The sequence below is a fragment of the Volvox carteri genome (genome assembly GCF_000143455.1).
Source record: "Volvox carteri f. nagariensis unplaced genomic scaffold VOLCAscaffold_98, whole genome shotgun sequence".
NCBI classification, from domain to species: domain Eukaryota; kingdom Viridiplantae; phylum Chlorophyta; class Chlorophyceae; order Chlamydomonadales; family Volvocaceae; genus Volvox; species Volvox carteri.
In genome coordinates, this window is record NW_003307641.1 from 57,654 (window position 1) to 81,219 (window position 23,566).

The window sequence follows — 23,566 nt, forward strand, 5'->3', positions numbered from 1 at the left end:
CGCAGGTACATAACCGTCCATGTGGGAGGGCGGAATTCAACCCCATTCGCGCAGGTGGCGTATGCGCACGGATATTGGAGATTGGCAGGGTGTGGAAGCAACGAGGGTCATGCCTGCGGCCCGCAGTGCCGCCGCTCGCTGTGCCCGTGTTCGCATAAACGCTGCCGTGGCAGAGCCCATGATTCTGAGCAAAACTTAGCTCTTACTTCTCCCCAACCCATAAGACCTCAACGTAGTGCGGAAGTTGCATGTTTGACATGCGTGCCTGAACATTCAGACACCGCCAACCTTCAGGGCCGCCCATCCTGCAGCTTTGCGGGGGTAAACGATGCTAGTGCAACAGACGCATGGAAGCACTTGTAGCCGTTCTGGCTCCGCTGTAAGAATTGCTCCATCTTCCACGTGGTGAGGAAGCCCCAATGACCGTAAAATGTGGGAAGTGGGAAGTGTTCAGGAAAAGCATCCTAACCTGACAACTCCTCTTGTGGCCGTCCTCTTCCCATATTTTGACCTGTCACATCCACACCCGATACACAGATGCTGAGAACCATGCCACCTTGCCACACTCACAGAAAACAAAAGCCCGCATAAGATTTTAAAGTAATGTCCGACTTTACTTGTCATATTTTTTAGCGGGGAGGCGTGCACCCTGATATCATTGAGAATGGCTTGGGAGCTATGGAAGACCCCGTACGGAACACTCAACGGCCCACGGGTCAGACAAGCTGTCAGCGCAAAATTTATACCATCTCAAAAGCAAAGCTTTGAAGGTTCTAGTCTGAAGCTTAGCATGTGCTGCCATGTCCTCAGCTAATGAAGCCGAATGAAAGACGCTTGGTCCGCATCAGGGAGCAACGATGCATGAACGGAGCTAATCATTGGCAAACTCTGTCCTGTTCTTAACCCATTCTGGTCATTACTTATTCGTGAAATTGCGAAATCTTATGCCGAAGGTCCTGGGCGCTAATCAGGGCAGGTTCGTTCAGGTCCAGACACCCCAAAGGCCAAAGCAGTGTTCAGTTCGGCAAAAGAATAAAGCATTGGAGCAGGTGGATGTCCGCTAGATGATACAGAATAAAATAAGTCTTACAGTGTCGGGATAACGTCCACGGTGGAGCTTGGGCTGCATAGCATCCAAGGAAGGATTCCTCCTGAGTGTGCTTCTTGGCTTTGGTACTTGCCTAAAAAAGGATGGTACGCGTCTCGAATGTCGTTTACCAGAGTTATACCTTACTTTATAATGGTCATCTCGACACGAACGTTATCGCAGGAACCTCCTCCATATGAGAGCGTCATGCAGGATCATGGTGCTAACAACTTTTTTGCGCCAGTTACGGCCATAAGCAAAGAGTTCAAAATCGAGGTCGGTAGCTAGGGCTTATCATGTCGCTGAGTGTGTCCGGTGTACATGCCTGCTACTTGTCCGCTGCTTGCTATTCCCCTTAAATCAAGAGATGTGCATCCATTATGGTACGGGGGTCTAGAAAAACACATGTGCCTCCCTGGGTTGCGTTCCAACTTCCAGGAAGCGAGAAGCGGCTTGGAGGTATTAAGAATGCAAGACCGATTCCCGTATGGCTCTGCATGGTGCCACTCCTTCTCCCCGTACGTGCTTGCAGCTTGTGCATTGGGGTATGCTCTTTGATTATTTGTGTTCTGCACTTGATTTCCTACCCGCATGCTTTAAGGTTGCGGACCCAGTCAAGCAGGGCGAGGGCGTGGCGGCATATGTGTCGTACAAGGTCCGCACGAAAACGACACACGTAAACTACGATGCTCCTTTCAACGAGGTCACGCGCCGTTTCCGGGACTTCGCCTGGCTGCATGACAAGCTGGTAGAGAAGAATAAGGGGCACATTGTACCGCCTCTGCCAGAGAAATCTGCCGTCCAAAAGTACCAGATGGCCACGGACTTCATCGAACAGCGGAGGCGAGCTCTGCAGGTACGCCTGTAAACCACACGCGCGAGTTGGGTGTATGGGGTATTGATTGGGGACTTGGGAGACGTAAATTAGATTCTGCGATTTTAGTTTTCGACCCTTGGGTTCGTGCATCAGGTATGCATGGAGCCTTCAGGATTGATAAGACGGGTACTATGCTGTGTGTCAGTGCAAAAACCGGTGTGTGTTAGAAGATTGAGATGGCCATGTCCAGGATCTCCAGCTCTTTCTCTACCTCGGCAGGTCTTTTTTCTTCCCTCGCTTGCCGCTAAAGATGAGAAGTTGCTCTGTTTGGCCATCCCGGACGAATGTCAAGGCAACAGGCAGCTGCACGGCGCGCACAGAAATGCTCACCCGCCTTGCTGCCCAGAAACAGCTGTGGGAACTCGCCTACTTGCGCTCACCGTGCACTTGATTCACACAACAGAGATGCGCGTATAAGCGTTGATAATTAAGGAAAATAAAGTCATCTCATGTTTCAAAACATCAGTCACGCGACTGCACACACACGCTTGCCAACCCCTTTCCCCCTGAACCGCAGGTCTTTCTGAACCGCGTGGCTAGCCATCCCATCCTAAAGGACAGTCGGGAACTGCAGACCTTCCTGCAGGCCAACGACGAACAGTGGATGCTAGAGACTGCCAAGTGGCAGGCAGAGACCAGCGCGCAGCACCGGCCTGTCTCGGCCGCTGCGCAATGGTTCAAGAGCCTGCAGCACTCGGCGCAGAGCCTGGTGTCCGGCAGGGCGGATGATATGCAGGAGGATGCCGAGTACATAAAGGTAGGCGGCCTGGGTGGTCCCACTTGGGGATGATGTCTTGCATGTCGCTGCAGACTTCAGCAGCAGCCAGTCAGTTCTGATTGGCTGGCAGCAATTCCATGTGTCCACTGCGTCCCGGGGGTAGGCGAGGACTGTCATGCTTTGTGCGCATGTAGCGGTCTGTAAGGTGAGGGGGGAGGATGCAGCTCACACGGCCGGGTTCGCCGCTGGTGCCGCCGTACAAGCACGTGTAGCGTGACATGTATACTGTGAAGTCGCAACCCGACAGGCGCACCCAGCTGGTGAAATTCCCTCCTGATGCATGTGCTGGTGGTGCTGGACAGGTGCCACAATGAGGCTTTGCAGGGCTTTCGGAGGAATTCTGCAATGCACTCCTGGCATTGGTTTACTGCCTCGCACGTCCAGCATGTACCACCCATCTTACCTAGTCGGTTTGAGCGTCGGAAATCAACTTTCTCAACACTTCGCGTCATAGTATTATTTCCATTCCATCCATCCTGTCCTCAGATCCGCGACTATGTGAATAGTCTGGAGAACCACCTGACGGAGGCGCATAGACAGGCCGGGCGACTGCTCCGTAAGGTGTGTGTGGGGGGGAAGGTGGGATACGGGGGGAAGGCCGCCATTATGTATCACCGGCCGCCAGCATTCCACTAAAGCTGCTTTCCAGCCTTGCGGTCCATCGTCCTTAGCTCGGGATCGATCAATTCGCGAGGGGGGACGAGAGGGACCATGTCATTCACGTATGCTCTTGAAAGCTCTTGTTCACAGGGAACTTTGAAGGATCTTCGTACGTAGTCGGCGTGCTGTAGCGGACCTCTCCCGGTATCGCGGCTGTAGTGATCGAAGGCCTACGGACGTGTTCGGTTGCATTTCCCGAGAAACTCCTGGTGCACGTGATGGGCATCGGAATTTGCACTGTCTGTGTCTGTTCGCAAGCACTTCCCCCTGGCTGGATTAACGTCTCGTTCTGTGCGCATGGGTGTGACGTTGACTGCCCTACGTGACATATCGGGTGTTTTGTGGCTGCTGACAGGAGGCGGACCTGGGCTCAGCTCTGGCGGAGTTCGCCGCAGCTGCAGAGCAACTGGGAAAACAGGACAGCGAAGGGCCCATGCGTGTGGCGTTCGGCTGCCTCTTCACACGCGCCAACGAGGTAGCGGCGCTATCGCGGGCGAGGTCGGAGGCCATTGCCGTTGAGTTCGCGGCGCCACTGAAGGAGTTTGCACGCACCATCAAGTCCGTCCAGGTTGCCATGGCTGACCGAGCCGCGGCGTTGTCCACATATTCGCAGGTGGGTGCTGAGGGATGGGGGATTCGGGCGGTGATTGGTTGTATGGCGATTCGGCTACATTCGCATGTACGGGAATTCCACCAATTCCATTAGTCTGGAGTTCTTAGGTGTTGGCCCAACCGGATTACACGCTGCCGATATCGGGCGAGTTACGACGCACGTCGGCCAGAGCCTGACGTGGTTCTTAGGCCAGGTAGAAACGAGCAGAAGAACATTATTGTCCCTCGCATCACTGGTCTCACGGAAGGCCCCATCATCGAGACAGGCAAAAAGCGACCTGGACAGCAAGAAGGTGCGCTTGGCTAAGCTTCGTGGCACTCCCGGTCTCAAGGAGGACAAACTTGCTGAGACGGAGCGCGACGTGAATGAAGCCGACCAACGGCTGCGTAACGCCAAACTCGGGTGAGGACTTAATCTGTGGCAGCGAGCGATGGGTACGGCCATGGTACGGGTCTTGCTGTGGCGGCTTAAGCGTGCGAGCTGGGAAACGCAGGACGCATGGGAAGGGCGCAAACCTGGGGCTCACGTTTATGGGCCTTGATCTCTCGACCCTCGGACTCAGATCCTGCTCATGCACTGCCGAATTCCGCAGGTACGAGACCATTCGTGATACAATGCGTGAGGAGCTGAACCGTTTCCAGAAAGAGCGCGCCGCTGAGATGTCGGCTGTGCTACGCGATTTCGCACTTGCGCAAGCGCATCACACGGCAGAGCAGGCAAAAGCTTGGGGCGAGCTGTTGCGTGATTTGCAACATGCGGCGGTCGGGGGTTCGTGATGCGTTACCAAGGGCCTACGCGGGTTATTTTAGGTGGCATGGATCCCTTATAGCAGCGAAGTGCATGCGGCTCTTGCTTTGTTGACAGGTGGATGTTTTCAGTAGGAATCAGTTATGACGTGCCGTCTAGCGGCCGGCCTCAGGTGTTACGAAAGCCAAAGGCCAGTGGGCCCTCCTGGTATGCGGTGTGCATCGTTCTTTAGCAGCGTCTCTGATACAGGCCGAAATCTGTTACTCCGCAGGGACATCGTAGTAGTCATGATTTGGGTTGCTTGACTGGGGTTGTATGAGTCAGGTTGCAGTGCCAAGTTCGCTTGGTTAGATGCCAGCCCTTGCGACGTGCAACTTGCCTTTTTCAATCATAAGGAATGTTGTCATTGGGGGAGGTCGTATGGCATCGCCTGCAGTTATCGTTTAACTTGTCGTAAGGCACCTCCGCAAGATGTGCTTATAGAGCACCATAATATGCTCAATGGAGCATAACTAATATATCTCTGAGGTTATCCTGCTTAGTTGTGCCAACAATGCAGCCGTGTACCGCGGAGTACGGTCTCTTTGCGAAAAAGCTGTCATTTTTTCAGCATGCCGACATTGCAGTCTGTAATCCTGAATGACTTTGCGGTGTAGATTCTTGTCAAAATTACCTATTCTTAAGTAGTACAGTTACAACAGGCAAAATTTTGAGAAGGTTGTCGGCAGGCGATTTAAGCTAGTTTGCTAATTTGGTGTTATCCGGTTTCCGGTTCCTTGCAGAGCAACAATCGTTTATAGATCTAATTATATTATAAGATCAGGCATCAAGCCGAGGACTAGACGCAAGTTACCAGATTCGTAGCAGGCGCTGCGGTGCGGTGTGCAACGGCGAGGCGGCACATGCAAGCCATCTCATCGGCACTCTCCGGAAATGCCTGAGCCGCGGGCTCGCCCTCAACGAGCCGCGAAGCTAGAGGCGCAACAGAGGATTGCCGCGCAGGCACAGGGTGTGTTTTTAGGCTCATTGCATAGAGTGAATTTACATGTCTCTAGGTAACTTTGGGGTTTGTTGCTTACATCGGGAATTCACTTTCTCACGCAGGTCGCGACGTTCATCCTGAGGAGACCCCTTCTCCCGACGGTCCGGTCAACCTGTTTCCCTCGAATCAGCGAAACCAGTCGACGGACCCGAACAAAGAGAACGTAAAGCTGAACGCTCAGGCCAAGCACGTTGCTCCCAAGGCCGCTGCCAAGGCTCCCTTGGCCGCGCCGCCCGCACCAGCGAACGTGCAGCCAAGGCAGCAACCGGTGCAGCCTGCTTTTGTACCAGAACCCAAGGTCGAGGAGCCTGCCGAGGATGGGCCTGACAAGTTCCCGGTTCCTAAGCGGGTAAGCTTTCTTGTGGAAACGGCCTCGTTATGCTATCGCTTTAAAATGTTTGCAACTCTTTTTTTCAGGTAGTTGTTGGAGGTGGGCCGGCTTATATCCCCGACCGCAAACTTGGCAAAGGAGGCTTTGGCCAGGTTTGGCTTGGTCGCCGGGTATACGCCAAGAAGTGTCCGAAAGAGACCGACACTGCATCGGCACTGGTGCGTTTCTTGAAATTATTATTATGTCATGCAGCTAAATGTATCGTGGATGTGATTCGCTTTCCGTCATTGGGTCAGTTCGGCGCCTAACTTCCTGTTTTTTGCAAATTTGCTCCGGCAGAATCAAGTTGCACTAAAATTTGAGCATAAAAGCAGTAAAGGATGCGCTGCGGGGTCCCCGTATGAGTGGTCCATCTACACGTAAGCTGGTGTGTTTGTGAATGTGGGAACTTGAGCGGCCGGGGGCGGCGCGGAGCGTGAGGCAACGCGAGTGCTGGAATTCTCCGTGCCATCCGCCGCCGTCCTCTTTGCAATTGAAGAGCTTTTGTGAATGCAGGCAACTGGGCGACGTCTACGGCATCCCCAAGGTGCACTACAAGGGCCAGCAGGATGACTTCTATATCATGGTGGGATGGGTACGAGCTACCTTTGTGCGTAGATTCCGGTTTCAGCACGTATGAAGTCAATATCCATAGTGAATTTCCCCAATCCTACAGGTCATGGACCTCTTGGGCCCGAGCCTATGGGACGTGTGGAACCAGCATGGGCAGCACCTTTCGGAAGCCTACGTGGCGTGTGTGGCCATGGAAGCGCTGACAATTTTGCAGGCATTGCATGCCCGCGGGTAAGTAACTCAGGTTGCGAAGAACGTGTTCATGAGCTGCGTGGTCTACAACACACACAAATGCTCTGCATGTTAGGATTGTTGCAACGTTCGATTGAAACGTGCTCGGTAGATGCTTCTTATATATGGTTACATGCCGACTGAACTTTGGCAGGTACGTGCATGGCGATATCAAGCCGGAGAACTTCTTACTTGGTCCGCCTGATACCAACCGCTCGAAGCGGTTGTACCTCGTGGATTTGGGGCTTGCAATGAAATATCGGGACAGCCGTTACGGCGGGCACGTCAAGTACGACCAGCGTCCGGATGACTTCCGAGGCACTGTTCGCTACGCCAGCGTGCACGCGCATTTAGGTCGTACAAGCAGCCGTCGGGATGACCTCGAGTCTCTGGCGTACACGCTGATCTTCCTCCTCAAGGGACGTCTGCCTTGGCAGGGTTACCAGGTATGCCTGTCCCGCAAACCGTGGGCTGTGAGACTTGGCGGGCATAGATGATGCTCCTTTTCTCCTGACGATGTATTTCATACTTTTGGGGCCTCGATGTAGCAGTTGAGTTTTGATAAGGCGCGCACAACGTTAATTCTACAGTAGAACCTTAGGTGCTTCATATGACTCGAAGGGCACAAGGACGCATCTTGCTCTTTTGGTTTCCGAACTACGACAGGGTGCAAACAAGGGCTACTGGGTCGCGCGGAAGAAGATGGCCACGTCCGCGGAGATGCTTTGCCGCCTGAGTCAACCAGCATTCCGCGAGTTCACGGACAGCGTCATGAACGCCAAGTTCGAGGATGAGCCCAACTACGCCCGATACATTGCAATGTTTGAGCCCCTTGTCAATGTTCCCGAGCGACCGTTGGTGGTTGAGAATGCACTGAAGGTAATTGTTCACAGTTGTCTGACGCTGGGATGTGCGCCCACCATGGCAGTTTTGCATAGAATGTTTCATGATAATGACTAGCTCCAAGGTGCAATATTAAGTGCAATTCGTCGCCCTGCTATTTGCAGCTAGCGGTGGGCAGCAAGCGCAGCCGCGCTGAGTACGAAGGGGACGTTGAGATCCAGCCCGTGAAGAAGGTTCGGACCGGTAACGGCGCCAGGCAGTGGATTACCGTGTATAACAAGCACGCTCCCATGAAACAGCGGTAAGCTACACGCCGTCAGGCGTCGTTATTTGCAAAGAGTAGTTGTGATTAAGGTCGATGCGCCCTCGGCCACGCCAAAACAGGTACCATTACAACGTCAACACCAGCCGGCTGCTGGTCCACGTGCAGAAGGGGTGGGAGGACGGCCTGTACATCAGCTGCGTCTCGTCGTGTCAGAACTTGTGGGCCATTGTGATGGACGCTGGCACTGACTACACACAGCAGATATACAAGGTAGCGTGTGTGTCTAGGTGTTGCGCTCCGCTCCTTTGTAAATCGTGAACCAAGTGGAAACCTAGCGTACAGAACACCACTTGTTGTGTCCTGGTCGATGCTGCTGTTTTAAGATACTCTTCTCATCGATAGTTGACTAGTGTTAACAGCTTGCTGTTGCACGTTGCGCATGTCAGGTGCACTACAACTCATTCCTGCCGAAGGAGTGGATTATGGAGAAATGGGAGGAGGGCTACTATATCACTGCCGTTTCGGGCAGCGACAACAACAGCAGTCTTGTGGTCATGTCAAAAGGCACCAAGTTCACGCAACAGTCGTACAAGGTGGCCGAGTCATTTCCGTTCGAGTGGATTAAGAAGAAGTGGCGAGAAGGCTTCTATGTGACGGCCATGGCCACGTGCGTCAACCAATGGGCAGTGGTGATGTCGAAGACCACGGGTATCATCGACCAGGTACGTGTGGCCTTGCGTGTATGGCGGTACATGTGTGGTCCAGGTTGGGAGCATGATGTTTGCACAGATGATTACGATCGCTAATATGGCGCAAAAAAACAAGGGCAATCATGCACGGTCTACGCGAATCGGAAACCCGTAGCCCTGGTGGTTCGGCGATAAATATGTTCATGGGAAAGAGGCACAGAGAACCACCACAGGAAGAGGCGGCATATTGAGTCGAGCCTAGTTGTCATAATAGACATCAGCGGTATTGGGAGCTAGTTTCCTATAGATTACTTGTTCCGTAGCGTGCAGCATATCGCCGCCCGTCTCAGGGGGAATGTCGCATTGTGCAGATTTCAGCTTATGCAGTGCTGTTAAAGGCGTGTAATCCTCAACCGTCATCAGAAATATCTTGTGCAGATTTTTCTTGCCCGTAAGATACATTTATCGCTAATCCGGAGTGGTGGAGACAAACGGCTAGCTAGCCGAATCGACGGCGGCCTGTCAACTCCAAGATGACTAAAGGAATATCAAGGCCCATCCAAGTTCCCATGGAACTACAAGTATTGACACCTGAGCAAGTTTAAGGCTGCTAAAACCTTTTCAGTAGAAGGCGTGCGAGCCGCCGCTTGAGGCTTCGTCAGTAGTGAGAGCATAGTCAGTAGTCATAGCACGATCTGGAGTAATGGACGAAGGTTCACCACTTCCCTTTCGTAGGTGGTGGAGGTTGACTTCCAGTACCCATCTGAGGGTATCCACAAGCGCTGGGATGCGGGCTATCGGATTACCTGCGCTGCGTCTACGCACGATCAGTCCGCCTTCGTTCTTTCGAACCTGCGTAAGCCCAACCTGGATGAGACGCAGGAGACCCTTCGCACCAGCAACTTCCCTACACAGCACATCAAGGAGAAATGGGGTACGTTGGGTTGGCAAATATTGCAGCTTGTCTACAATTTTCCTTCGTTTCGCTTTCTCCATTGAAACTCATCTTGCTAAATAGAATGGAACCGCAGGCTGGGATTACGTGGTGACAAGCGTGCACGGGGTACAATCTATTGATTGCCGCAAAATCCTGTCGCCCCTTGCAGACGACAACCTGTTTCTCGCAGCTATTTGCTACGGGAAGACGGTGAGCTGAGGCGAAACGTGCACGAATCTGGGTCAGCATTTATTAGCGCATGAGCTTTGGAATGGTGCGAAGTAGGACAGATGTCAGTGTGAGCAATCCTCCGGGGAAGCTACTTCTACACATCCTTCTATCCGAGGTCAGCTTTTAGGTTCGGCGAGTGACTTTTCGATTTGCGGTGTTTGATTATGTGTGCGGCCCCTTGAGTACGTATGCGCACATCCCCCGTAGCTTCAATCCCCGCTTGGAATGCCATTGCTGTCCAAGTTGTGCATACGTGGTATAGTTGGTTGGTCGTCATGGGTGTACTTCAGCTGTAGCCGAGAGATGTGAGCTGAGGTTGCAGGATCATCGGGCAACCGGTTGGGTTTCGGAGTACCGGATGCTGGCAGGGCAGGGTGTGCCTGCAGATCATGCTTGCGGCGGAGGCAAAATCAGAGCGCAGGATATGGCCAGTAATCTTTGGGTTTAGAGGGTAGCTTCGCAGTTCGGGGTTAGGTGTTGGGTGCTTAATTCTCATGGAGCTAACATGGGAAGCATGTGAAGGATCGGGGTACTGCAGTTAATGTTGGCATACGTCAGCAAGGAAAGAGTGATGTTGTGCACAAGGGTGTGCTGGGAGAGGACCTCTTTGCGTACCGTTTGATGACGAGTCTTCTTAAAAGATAATTGGTGACTTACGCTTGTCCAGAAGTCATTTCGGCGAGCATGGCATGTTAGGTTACAAAGACACGGTAGCACTGCGGAGAGGGTAGAGTTTCCGACCTTTCCTTGAAAGGGTCGGTCCACTCGAGTTGACAGCTGTTCAGATTTCGCTCTCTCTCAGGTGAATGGACTGATACCGTGCAGGAGGCCTGGTGCCAAATTAAACATGACTGGTAAAACAGCGTTGCTTCAGGCGCCAGGTCACCAATTTTGTACATTAGCAAGCACTGGATTGTCGCAGATCTCGCAAGGTTTTTGTACGGGCTTTTTGAGTGTTGGATGAGTCAACGGATGCTTGATCGAGTTGAATACCTCCCAAGCCAAACAGCATTACGTATCCTTGGTTGGAACAGACTGCACGTCTCATGCTCTGTGTATGTAACGTGGTTGACAAATGATTAACCCACTACATAAACACTCCGACATAGCAACTCCGTTACGTAACAACAATCGCGCGATGCATGTAACGATGCAACAGCTAATAGTATGTAACAAAATAAGCTTGCAACCTTACCATCGCGACCAGCAATATTTTGCCACATAAAGTCTCGACCCTAGTCCCGTGGCACTGCGTCGCCCTCTCCATGCCGCAGCTCTCTAATAATATTAGCCGTCCCCAACGGTGAATGTTCCCTGCCTATTTTGTGTTACACCAGTTCTTCCAAGCACTGCGCCACAATGTACGACACCACGGATGTCTAGCCATACGTTCTGCCGAGCCATAGCATTTCACCCTTACAAGCGCCCTTGCGCCTTTAGTCTCCTGATGGCATCGGAGTCCGTTGGCGTGTGATCGGTAATATTATGTAGCGAAAAGGCTTGATTTTGCTGCGCCGCCAGTGCAGCCAGTGCCAGCTGCTGTTGCGTTGGCGCGACATCCGACATGCCGCCAAAGGCAGACGACGAGCCCATACCCAATGCCGCTCGCGCGCGCGCCATTACCCCTGCCGCCAAAGCGGCTGCTGTGGATGCCGCAGCTGCCGATGCCGCAAGCGGGTTAGTCCCGACAGGCGCCATGCCGGCGGCCGTCGATGGCAGCATGAGGCCAGAGGCATAGCTGGCAGCGCCAACACCAACGCCAGCGCCAGCTGTAGCGGCTGGCGCCCCATTCATGGCCGCCAATACCATCGGGGCACGCTGGGCAGCGGTTGCGGGATTCTTCGGGTGCAGGATAATGCCGTCGTAGAAACGAAGCAGGTGTGGCCCATAGGCCACTTGCCATGTCCCGTCACGGACATCACCTGTTGCCGTGACACGGATCTGCAGCACCTACAATAGCACACGCATACTGCGTAGGTACAGGGGAAAACGTGTGCCGCCTGTGCTAAAAACTAGAAGTGTGGCGGTTCAAGCGCAGAATGCAGGTATTACACAGTAACTAGACACGGGATAAGCCCTGTCTAGCCAAGTGGCGGAGGGCCCTGCTGTTTAGCGTAATTTCCCAGGCACAACAACGCTGAACAGCAGGGGCCCTCCAGCAACACAGGGAGGGAATTACGATCGGGTACGTTTCGGTGCATCCATCCTCACCCCTAGGGCCTTGTTCATGACATCGAGGGTTGTTTGCGTGAACCAGCCACCCGTAGTCAGTATGATCACCCCGGAAGGTGATATGGTCACAACTTCCGTGTCCTTGAGCTTAACGACAACGTTCCCAGTGTTGTCGTCCAAGTAGGTGTGGACACTGCTCGTCGCACCGCTGTATTGCTGACGCTCGCCAAAGCCACCGCGGCCTCCGAATCCACCGCGCCGTTGCTGAAAACCTGCCTTCTGAATGCCGTGGCGGCCTCCAAAGCCCTGAGCCCGATGCTGTTGAGTATGCTGCTGTTGGCGCCAGGAGTAATCCCCACTAGGTTTTGCTCCGTTGCTTTTGCGTTCCGAGAATTTGCTTACACCACCAGCGCGTACACCGAGCCCACCGCCTCCACGTCCTCCGCGAATGGCCTGGACCCCTCCTCTACTCGTTTGCGACCGTTTCTTAATCAGGTCGTCTAATGACATGCTGAGTCCAACGGGTTCGCTCATCTTCTGGGCTAGTAATACAGTTCACAGAGATGAGCAAGGGATCTCAGCGTGGACTTGGTGAACCCAGGTTCTGGAGCATATGCAAGAGATTGGAGAAAGTTTATTCCACTGTTACAACAGATTTTCAATACATTTTTCGGAATAGACGTCAGTGCAGGGGTACGGCAGCGGAAACAAGAAGTAAGAGAAATATGCGGGGCGGCCATATGATTACAAGGAATCCAGGTACAAGACTGGAAAGGAATCTCCTCTTTATCCAGGAATCATATGCTATACAGCCCGGCACCAACCTTTGCAGCACACTAAATTACTACGTCAAACGCCCGGAACAGTAGGTTATGTCCAATTACTAACCGTCCATGCGCCTGGGTAAGGTGCGACCCTTGCCTGGCTGCACTGGCGAGCTTATTGCCCCGCCACCACTGTGTCCCGCGGTTCTAACCGCTCCAGTGGCCGTTCCTCCCGTTGCCAAGCGCTGAACAACATTCTTCACAAGGGTATTCTTAAGGCCCGGTATCGGGAGGACTCCCTGATTTGTTCCGGTTGCTACCAACGGTCCGGGCTTTCCGAACCCTAGCCTGCGGGAAGGCCCGTCCTTGTCTTGGTCGTTCGCCAAGTCTGACGCGAGTGCCCCTTCATCTTTTACGGCGTCGCATGCCCGGCTTATGAGCACCTCCAAGGCCTGCACTTGCTGTTGCACGATTACTAACTTGCGCGCAGATTCCCGTGCAGAGACATCACTGCCCTTCTGACCTGCAGGCCAGAACAGTGAGCAACGATGACCAAAACCGAGGCGTACGTTAGGAGGTTTCGTGTAGTCATACATACGCCCATGGTCCCCCAGGCTTTTACGGATTGCTCCCGCACGTGTGCGGAAATTGTAACCTGTAACCATACATACCTTCAAGCCGCTCAAGGTATTTCCTCTCGATGTCCGCCTTTCGGAACAGGACTTGATGTATTCCTTCCCAATGCCGCAGCACCGCTGCCGGAACATTGGCTGCAAGGTCCTCTGTTGCTGTTAACCGCTGTAGTAATGTTACCGTTGTGTTGAAGACTTCCTGCAAGGAAAGGTCGTCCTCATGGCGGTGTTGAAGGCCCAGGTATATGAGGCATCCACGTGAACCGAATCATGTGTCCTACCTCAGTATCCCGGAAGTACTGTAACCGTTCACTGAGGACCGCCAGGCATTCTTCCGCGTGAAACACGTCCGGAACGAATGTGTCATACCTGATTGAAGGGCAACTATGGTTAGTTTTGACACGTGAAACCAGCAGGCTGTCCCAGTGGACGTAGGTGGTTAGCTTGCAGGGCCGCCATGCCGTACCTGCAGATATTGTGGAGTGCTGCCAAGGTGCGGATGAGAACATCGATATGGGGCTTGCTGCGGTTACACGACCTCACGAACCGCAGTAATGCCGTTACACCATCGTCCTGCGCAATAAGCTTACAGCAGTCCCGGCTATATCGGGTGGAAACCTCCAAGACCTCCACAGCAGCGAGGACCTGGAATGGCAGCACGAGACGTCAACCGGAAATCTTGGCTTGTGACCCTGTCATGTGGACCCTACCTGGGGAAGATTCCTGTTTGGCCGTAGTAATGAATCTAGTGCCTCACGTGTACGGTTCCCAATGTGGCGGTGCGGCGCTTTTCGTGCCTCCCTCGCGGCTTGTTCCAGCCGACAACGTGCCTCCTGCACCTTGGGTCTGGCACTCTGGGCACGCACAGCATGCCCTCGCCAGGCAGCCTGCCAGCGGAAGTCCAAATGGCGGAAACGCCGTGTGATCTCTGTGCAACATCACAGCTTGTCACAACGTACAATTACCTGGATTTTCGTGGCTGCAGCCACGGCTTGCATAAGTTGCCGACGTGCAAGCCATACCCTCACGCTTTTTTGCAAAGTGATGGCAGCTTGCACCCGTGCACGATGGAGTCTGCGCAGCAGCGCTAACTCCCGCCGAGCACGGAAAATGGGCAGAAGTATGCTGTTAATCACTTCGACTGCCCAACGAATCCTACAGTACTTGATGTGTACAACGTAGCCACGCCAGGCCTGCAATACAAGGGGTAAACTGTTCTTAATACCCTCGTATTTGTGTGGTGGTACATTCTGGGAATCCTTACCGATTGAATCACTATCGCTGCCCGCTGTTGGCACGCCAGCTCCTTGTAACGCTTCCATATCGGGTTAAAAGTTTTTCGGGCTAAGTGTCCGCGATACCAGGCTTGAATACGTTTCGCAGCTGCCGACCTGCAATTGAGATTTCCCCGCATAACGGCATTGCAGCATGGTTCGTGCCGTCAGTCGCCGAACACAAACCTGAGCATGAAGTGCCGTGCTATCTCAAGCAGCCGCTCCTCCTGTTGTCGCCGCAGGTCACTGTAAAAAGCTTCGGCTCGCCGCGCCATTTCTCTGCGGGCTGCGGTGCAGCGCCATATGCCTTGTACTATACTTGCGGCCTTCCGCGTGCTTTCCCACTGCCTTACAGCCAGGATGCACCGGCAGCGGGTTTGCAGCGCCATGATGGCTTGACGGCTTTGGATGAATCTGCGGCGGAGAACTAGCATGCGCCAATACGACTGTAGTGTAACTGCAGCGCATACTCGGCAACGCAGTCGCCAGGCCCTCTGTAACCGTACAGCAGCTTGACGAACCGCCAAGAAGCAACTTCGCTCTCGCCGCGCTCGCCAAGCGGCCTGGATTGCAATAGCTGCCATGCGAGCAGTCCGCAACTCGAGCACCGCCGAGCGGCGCCGCCAAAAACACTGAATTGTTGTAGCTGCATGATGCTGGACGTATAGGCATCTTCGCAGCAGCCAGGACCTGAAGCAACAACAAACACAAGTATCGACCTAAAAGTGTTTTCCGATAACTGATAACTCATGACGCACCTGACGGCAGTCTGGATGGTTACGGCTGCCGTACACAGGGCCTCATGCTGGCGGCGAGCAGATGCCATACGCCAGAACGCCTGGATGACAACCGCGGCCCTCACATGCATAGAGAGTTGCTGTCTCAGCAGGTGACCACGGACAACAGCTTGCAGCTTGCAGGCCGCATGATTTTCTATGGACAAGTCGACCTGGAGCCTCAACGCTGCCGCAAGGCGGCGGGCCTGCAGAGCTCTCCATGCCACCTGACAGGGTCCAAAGGCAGGCGACTGGATTTGAAGACAAGAGCGCGACAGAATCCCGACAGTCTCACCCGTCTGTCTTACCTGGATCCTCACAATGCTTTCCAAGCGTGTCAAGGCCTCACGCCGTGCAAGGTGGCCCCGGACATAGGCCTGGATGCACACGACTCGTGCGCGTGCTTCCGTAAAACACAGGACTGCAGAATGCCGCCGCCATGCCGTCTGGAGACAGATAGCTGCGCGACGGTATCCTTCGTATGTCTGCTGCGCCTGTAACCATTGCGTGGGGATACTCTATGGTGGTACTCTGTGGATTTATGGAAAAGTTCCATAAATCTTTCAAGCTCAATGCTAATTGCTCATATAAGCAGCATCCATCTCACCTGTCGCATCCGCCATGCCGCCTGAATGGTGAGTATGGCTTGCCGGAGAAGGTGGTACCTGGAAGATGGACCAATGCACATGGCTGAATTCGACTGAGGCTAGGCTGAATATGTCATGACCTACGTGTCACGTCTTGCGATACCTTTCGCAGGCCTTGCGCGTGCGCCACGATGTTTGCGCTACCAGAGCTGAAGCTCGAAGAAGTTGGAAGCATCGGCGTGCAACGTAGCCTCGCCATGCCGCCTGAATCTTCCGAGCTGCGTTTTGCTGCAAAGCGATGAGCCACTTGTGCGAACGCCTGCATTGTAGAAATTTAGATTACATAAAGCTTCGCTCGAACGCAGTGGTCTGGCTCCATGTACCCACCAGCTGTGTGCGAAAAAGTTGCGTACATGCCGCTGGATGATCAAGGTAGCGTTCAGCAAGCGTTGGGTGTCCCGCCGCACGGTATAACCTCGCCAGGCAGTTTGTATCGCAATCACTGCGTGCCGTTCCCGCTGCAGACGGGACCGAACCATGTGCCCCCGCCACGCCGCTTGCAGGAGGATGGTAGCGTGCTTCTGCTTCCGAAGACGCATCTGGACAAGCCACCTATGGGAGAAGGCCTGCATTATGCAGGCGGCCCTCCTGAGCGCCATGTACCTGCCCAACAAGCAGAGGTTTATAGATACTGTCATCACAGGGAGGCGTTTTGGCCAACATGTCGTCGCTTACTGGTGACGCTGTTGTCGCATCCGCCAAAACGTTTGAATAGTGAGGACTGCGCTGCGCTGTCGCATGGCGGCTTTAAATTGCTCCAAGGAGGCGTGCATATAGCCTGCGGAAGAAGGTAAACGGTAATTAAGATAGCTGGCAGCACCTTGGAATGTGGACGTGAACAACTACACAATGTAATGAGCAAGTGACCCTTTGCGTAACCCACTCGGCCGCCAGCTCAGCCGCCGCCGCAAAAACTCCATTATTACGTAGGCAGCCCGCCGTTCACTGGTGAGCTTGAGCAACGCCTCGGCAAGGAGGGACACATACAGGATTGCCGCCAGCTCGTCCGGTCCATCGTTCAGGTAGTCATCAGCGCTCAACATCACCGGAACACCCAGGGCCTCCCCGGCTGCATGTGCCGCCGCGTAGTTCGCTTCCACGCTGCGCTTGTACGCGGTCGCAAGGACGTCATCGTGAATCGCACCACCCATCTCGTACACAGCGGCCCAGCCTGCGTCGAAAATTCGACTCGTCTTAGCCCTAGGCCATTCAAGAATTCAAACCCTGGGATGAGTTGCGGGACGACAACGCCGCTGAACGCACATCAGTGTACCATCGTACATCATCGTACCATTGGCCAAGAGGGTCCCCAGCTTCACGTATTCAGTGCCGCCTGTAAGACGGGCCATCTCATCCGCGCTCGACGGCAATTCGAGGGAGGTAATGCTGTCTCGCGGAAGGAGTTCCGGCATGTAGGCGTTAACCTGTGAACAAGGGAAGATGTCAGTTCGAAAGAATTCTGCAGTTTAACTACTACCGAGGGCCATCATTTCATTTAGCATTCATGCAAATCAGGAGTAGAATTCTTAGGGGGTGCCAACGTGGCTTACCAGGTAACACAGGACGCGACCGTCCGACAGCGACCAACTGAAGTCATTGACGTTAACACCGTAGGGCGCGCATGCCACCCGCACCCACTGCAGTAGGGCCTGGCTCGCTGGGTCAGAGTAACGCGAAAGAGCTGCTTCGTCGAAAGCAGCTGCCTGCCCAGTGGCACGCCGCAGCCTTGCCGCCTCGCGTTCAAGTGATCGAGCATCCACGTGCCGCCGGAGCTGTAGTCAGCGACAGGAGGTCAGCTTGGCCAGGAGCGCAAACTATTTAATGAGCGACACGGAGGCTTGCAGGAATGGCGCCTTTTGTCCTGCAAACAGTCCTCACCTTATAATGCATAGCAAGCTGCCAGAGCACACCCAAAGTAATTTTCTGGTCGAGGCGGAGGATCCCGTCCGCTATCAGCTTGGCAACCCCATCTAGACCCGGATCCCGTAGTCCAACTGTTCCATTAAGCGCCAGCCCCTGTGCAGCCGGGGAATGCGCAAGTCAAATACAGTCATAAGTGTTGATGACTCGACACTTGTGCCCTTCGCCGAATAAGGGCACGTACCTGCAGTCCTATACCATGCTGCTGAAGCGCACGTACGAGCCGTAGGCAATTGTTGCGCATCAGGGACTCATCCATGGGCCTCCCAGTGTTTTGCGGGAAAGCCATGCTGGGCAGTAAGTCCACACCTGGCGCCGGGATGCGGCTATTGCACGGCGCGGCTGACGCGCTGCATTGGTTCGCTTGCGTGTTTGGTGTAGGCTTGGAGCTATTGCCCGTCTGCGCGACATCTTGACCTGTAAGAAGAGATCGGCAAACCAAGGATCTCCCGAAGTGCTGACTAATAAACGTGAAACCTGATCCAGGGGAAACCCACTCTTTGCGTAGCATGTCTTCAGGCGATCACCGGCATCCTAAGTGTTTGTATGCCAGTCGTACACCCATTCAGGATGTATGTATGGACCCGTACATCCGCATGTAAGTATGTCTGTGTGTATTCAGGATGTATGTATATAATGAGCGGCCGTGTTTACACACTCTTAGGCACGACATAGGCACACACCCGTCGCCAAGAACCTACGTCGCAGGTTGTCAAAGAGCTTGGCCAACCTTGTCCCGTCACGCAGGTCCAGCGGTTTACGTACGCGATAGTCCGCCTCATCCCGTGCATGCTGCACAAACCCCGTGGTATAAGACATCATGCGCAGTGAGTGGCGCACGTCTCCGGCGCCTGCGAGACGCGGCTGTAAGAACTCTTGCGCTACCTGCCAGGACGTTAGAAAGGAACCAGGAACCGGTGTTAAAACACACAGCACCAATAGAGACGGCCTTCAATTCAACAGTCAGCGTTGGCAAGGTTTCAGCAAATGCCTTTCAAGAAGCAACTGTCATGGAAGGCAGGTATGGCACATGAGCATCCATTCTGTAATGTGGGTTGTAACCATTGGACAGCTCGTAAAATAGTCACCTGCTCGGACGACTTGATGTTAGCGTCTTGTCGGAACAGTGATGGAGTCCCGCTAGGGAGGTCATGTCGCTGCGCCATCCGGTCGAGAAGCAGGACCAGCAAGAGTACACGCCCGAGGACCCTGGCACCCAGAGCTTCCTGGAACAGGACATCAAATACCAAAAGATGTTTCATCTTGACATCACACAAGCTATGCCGAAATGGAGGGAACATGGCCTCAGTCCACACAACCATGGTTCCAACTTTCACCCACATCTTACAACGCCGTATGCCATCCCCTCAGCACATACCCAATAATCTTGCTTGAACGCGATGTGACGAAATTGCGAAGCCAAGTCCTGGTCAGCGAGGAAGTGCTCGATTAAGTGTGTCCGGATGAAAGATGGGACCTCCCCGCCCGTGCGCATTAGGACAAGCATGTTGCCTGCGAGCGAGCGCCCAAGTTACAATTAGCTGCTCTGTGCGCCACTGTAGTAATACAACACGGAAATACGGCATCCCGTTTGTCCAAACTAGCAGGCAAAAACTGCAACAACCGGGTCACATATGCCACGCAATTAGCGCAGGGACATACCATGGGAAAGCACAAGGGCCCGGCCCAAAACTGTCTGTAGCCCCACGGCCAGCCAGAACGGGTGATACGACGTCAGGACGTCCAGAGCTTGCTGTCGCATGCGGACGTCGCTAAGCGTATGTTCCTGTAATGAAGGTTTGTAAGATTGACGTGTTTGCCGGTTCAACCCTTTCTTGATTGCTCCTTAAGATGGGCGGAAACGGACAACGCGCCAAGCACGACTCACCGCGTCACGGATGGTCAGCTGCTTAGCAGCTATCTTGGATTCAATTTTCGACGCCATGGCGGCGAAACCCTCGTCTCGTTTAAAGTACACATATGCCTTTCCGCTGACCTCTCCAAGTAGTCGCCGTACAACATGTCCTTCAACGCCGTTGCCACCCGCACCAGAAGCTGTGGTGCCCAGGGGCGCAACCTCACTGTTCAACCACGAAATCAAAGCCCGCTCCCGCTTGCTTTCGACGCACCTGAAAATGGGTTAAACAATGGAATCACGCCCATGCAATCAAGCTGTGCGCAAGTTGGTCGTCTTACCCAACGCGGCGGAAGTCAAGCGCCTTACTTTGCTCCACTAGGCTGCATATCCTGGTCGGCGTGGTGGCAGTTGGCCGTGCCATTTGAGCTCGGACGCCTGCGGCTAGCTGGGGACTGGCTGATGGCGGCGTCGGTGACGGTTTCGTGGCCGCTAGGGCGGGAGCTTGCGGGGTGAACCCCGCTGGCTCAATGAGCCTAGTAGACAATGGCGACTCCTCGAGCATAGCTGTGTGTGCCTGTGTTAATCCTGACGCTGCCGCGGCCATTGAGGGCCGGCAAAGCGTGAGCGTTCGTGGCGGTGCCTTGAAGGTGCTGGAAGATGCTGCCGGCTGTTTGTTTGGGCCCCGCGCATCAGCAGGCTTTACAGCAGCTGAGCTTAGGTTCCGGCTGCTGCGAGCTGATGTCGGTGGCTCTGATGCTGCGATACCCTGCAGCCTAACCTCCAGCCGTGCTTGGCGAAGCCCCTCCGCCATCCTCCAGCGCAGGGTCTCATTTAATACCGCGGCACTGTCTGGGCGCCAACTGACGTGCAGAGTCATGCTGCTGCGGCGCGGGACGCTGACCGAGCCTAGGCTGCACCCGTTATCGCCATGTAAAGAGATGCCCGCTGGTAGTTTCTCTAGCATCAAAACCTGTTTACACACATTATCCTTCATCGGCATGATAGAAAAGCAACAGGCTAGTCCTGCAGAAACAGGGAGTAACCCAAGCCCCTGAGTATCATCCTTACACGGTCCAAATCTGTTTCGTTGAGAAGTTGTAATATGGCGTCCTTCTTAAACCCTGGGGAAACATGTCCGAAGCTGATAGTGGGCCTCTGTGTGAAAAACAAAAGACCGCGTGAGCTTAACCTGAAGCTGAATGTCTTATATGAGCGCCTCGCAAAATCGCTGACCTCTCCGCCATAGGCAATCAACCGCAGCGTGACGGTAATTTCGCTGGAAGGGCTAAGTGTGCTTTGGCTCCGTGGTAGCCCCTGTTCCACGCGATGATTAGCCTTTAAACCATCCATAGATACTGTGTGCTATAAGTAAGCCGGAGAATTTGTGTTACACATTTTGGCACTCGAGCTGTCAATGTGCCTGTCAGGAGCTGGCTGACCACATACGACGTCGCTTCTGTAACTTGTCCCTGTGAATTATAAGCTCGTCAAAGGAATACGTCGTGAGCAGGATGTGACAGGCACACAGGCTTGAGCGTGCCCTTTTTTTCAGGTAGTACGAGATTTTTGGTTCCAATTTTGGCGTCATCTCATAATAACTTGCCTACAGCATTATGTTGAGTTTGACACGGAAGTGCCCTGAACCTTCTTGTTAATCATTTTTTACCAGGGCGGAGTAAGCCTGGAGAGGAGGCTTACCGGTTGTGTGCGCTACTTTGCGCACCTCCGGCCGCTTGAAACGTCTCCGATTGTCTGGTATGATTGTCAAGATGGAGGGCCCAAGCGGCAAGCGGGTTTGTGTGATTGGCTCTGGAATCAGCGGTCTTAGCGCCGCATGGTTACTCCACAGGTATTTTCACAATAGAACCTGCTGAACTTAGTAATTGTGAGCCCCTTTTGTTTGGAAGGCTAAAAAGGGGTCCATATGATGGTGGATGAACAGCTACCAACTTAATTGAGCAATTCTGTTGTTGGACATAGGAATGGAGCCCGCGTTACTTTAATGGAGAAAGAGGATCGTTGTGGTGGACACACTTTAACCGACCATACGTCTCCGTATCCTGTTGATTTAGGTTTCCAGGTGAGGCAAGAAGACGTCTGGTTGCCGTTAGTGCAGGTCAGAGAGCGAACCATTGCCGTTGCCATTAACATGCAGGTCTTCAACTTGACAACGTACCCGCATTTTGTGGGTTTCCTGGAGTGTCTTGGTGTGGATTCAGCAGAGTCTGATATGAGCTTTGCACTGTCTATGGATGACGGCAAGCTGGAGTGGGGTAGCGACAATCTGGACACTATTTTTGCCCAGCGGCGGAATCTCATGAGTCCATCTTTCCTGACTATGCTGAAGGATGTTGTTCGCTTTGGGCGAGAAGCACCTAAGGTACGCATATGAATATTGGGTGGTGTCGAATACACGCCGTGTTGACATGGCCGATGTATGATTGTTGCCCGGTTACACGAAAGGCTAATGATTCAAAGGGAACTTTTGTGTTTGGAGGGGGGTGAGTTAATGCTTTGAATTATGCTTTGCGTATAGGGTAGTGATGTTGGAGCCACGTTACGTCGTCCCCTGCCCTTCAGGTGCTCGAGCCGTCTATCGCGCACGTTTATCGGGAAATGACGCTTGGCGAGTATCTTGAGAAGCATAAGTATAGTGATGCGTTCATCAACAACTACGTCGTACCGATGTGCGCAGCTGTGTGGAGTGTACCGAATGCTCAGGTAGGCGAAAGCAGGCTCTTTTATCTCCACGTTTATCTCTTACAGGAGCCAGGTATCCAAGGGTTGTTTCCTGTGAACACCTCTTGTTCTGTGGCGTCTCTCTTTGAACACCTCTTGTTTGAATGCATGACATTCAACATACTCGGTGCTATCGCAGGTCCTCGTTTTCCCGGTATGCATGCTGGTCCGGTTCTGGGTGAACCACCATCTGCTTGACATCTTCCAGCGGCCTCTCTGGCGCGTTGTCCGGGGTCGAAGTGAGACGTACGTGAATCGTGTGTGTCAAGGTGGGTCGCTCACTCTTCTTACGTGTTTGGGCATTGTGCCAAGCTCGATTACTTGTATGGAGTGATTCTAAGCCCTGAGGAACGAACACCTAAGGTCTGTTGATTTAGGCTTTTCGACGGCTCGTCGGCTCTTGGTAATGCATGAGCCACCCTTGCCCTGCCAAGCCTTCAAGAGCCCTGGCTGCCCAAGGGTGGTGGCTTGAGTGTTTCGTGTCTAGCAGGGGTGCCCATGGTTGGCGAACTCCCCCTCCGTGACATTTATGTCGGTCCCCCTATTGCGGGCGGTGCTTAGGGTCTCCTATAAATCGTGGAGGCCAGGGGAGTGGCATTGCTTGCTTGGTGCTGTCCTAGCCATGGCACAAGGTTCGCAGGGTTCTTCACCCCGTTTCGGGCCCGAACGTTTTTGAGATATTTCCGTTTTGCCCGAAAGGAAAATTAGTGTGCCCCGGAGTATTCCGAACGGATTTTGGGCCTTTTAGAGCATTTTTTCGGGGACCCCACCGAAGCCTTTTGAAGGCATTTTCGGAGAAAACCGAACGATATTTCAGCGTAAATTTGCATGTTTTCGGGCG

The 23,566-nt window shown here is 53.6% G+C and overlaps 3 protein-coding genes across 3 annotated transcripts; 2 read left to right on the plus strand and 1 right to left on the minus strand.

Moving 5' to 3' along the window:
• Positions 1–1,634: 1,634 nt before the first annotated feature.
• On the plus strand, positions 1,635–4,791 carry VOLCADRAFT_69645 (uncharacterized protein; the record flags this gene model as incomplete). The annotated part of the gene is made up of 6 exons (XM_002958537.1): positions 1,635–1,943; positions 2,482–2,721; positions 3,229–3,303; positions 3,758–4,015; positions 4,281–4,417; positions 4,608–4,791. 6 exons carry the CDS (start codon positions 1,635–1,637, stop codon positions 4,789–4,791), a joined length of 1,203 nt encoding a protein of 400 aa, XP_002958583.1.
• A 904-nt stretch (positions 4,792–5,695) lies between these two features.
• Positions 5,696–9,991, plus strand: VMUT9 (histone kinase; the record flags this gene model as incomplete). The annotated part of the gene is made up of 13 exons (XM_002958538.1): positions 5,696–5,771; positions 5,867–6,153; positions 6,222–6,353; positions 6,475–6,554; positions 6,691–6,760; positions 6,851–6,978; positions 7,133–7,424; positions 7,645–7,857; positions 7,986–8,122; positions 8,206–8,356; positions 8,533–8,808; positions 9,511–9,709; positions 9,882–9,991. 13 exons carry the CDS (start codon positions 5,696–5,698, stop codon positions 9,929–9,931), a joined length of 2,091 nt encoding a protein of 696 aa, XP_002958584.1. The 3' UTR covers positions 9,932–9,991.
• A 766-nt stretch (positions 9,992–10,757) lies between these two features.
• On the minus strand, positions 10,758–20,986 carry asp (microtubule-associated protein Asp; the record flags this gene model as incomplete). The annotated part of the gene is made up of 29 exons (XM_002958556.1): positions 10,758–11,893; positions 12,155–12,657; positions 13,004–13,402; positions 13,551–13,710; positions 13,793–13,895; positions 13,978–14,156; positions 14,222–14,365; positions 14,540–14,704; positions 14,776–14,902; positions 14,972–15,129; positions 15,307–15,457; positions 15,544–15,788; positions 15,870–15,938; positions 16,169–16,226; positions 16,312–16,467; positions 16,536–16,811; positions 16,884–16,986; positions 17,092–17,408; positions 17,472–17,632; positions 17,759–17,980; positions 18,087–18,224; positions 18,313–18,545; positions 18,830–19,013; positions 19,217–19,354; positions 19,507–19,640; positions 19,791–19,914; positions 20,017–20,153; positions 20,211–20,257; positions 20,325–20,986. The coding sequence occupies 29 exons, from the start codon at positions 20,984–20,986 to the stop codon at positions 11,360–11,362; spliced, it is 6,027 nt and encodes a 2,008-aa protein (XP_002958602.1). The 3' UTR covers positions 10,758–11,359.
• Between the last annotated feature and the right edge of the window lie 2,580 nt (positions 20,987–23,566).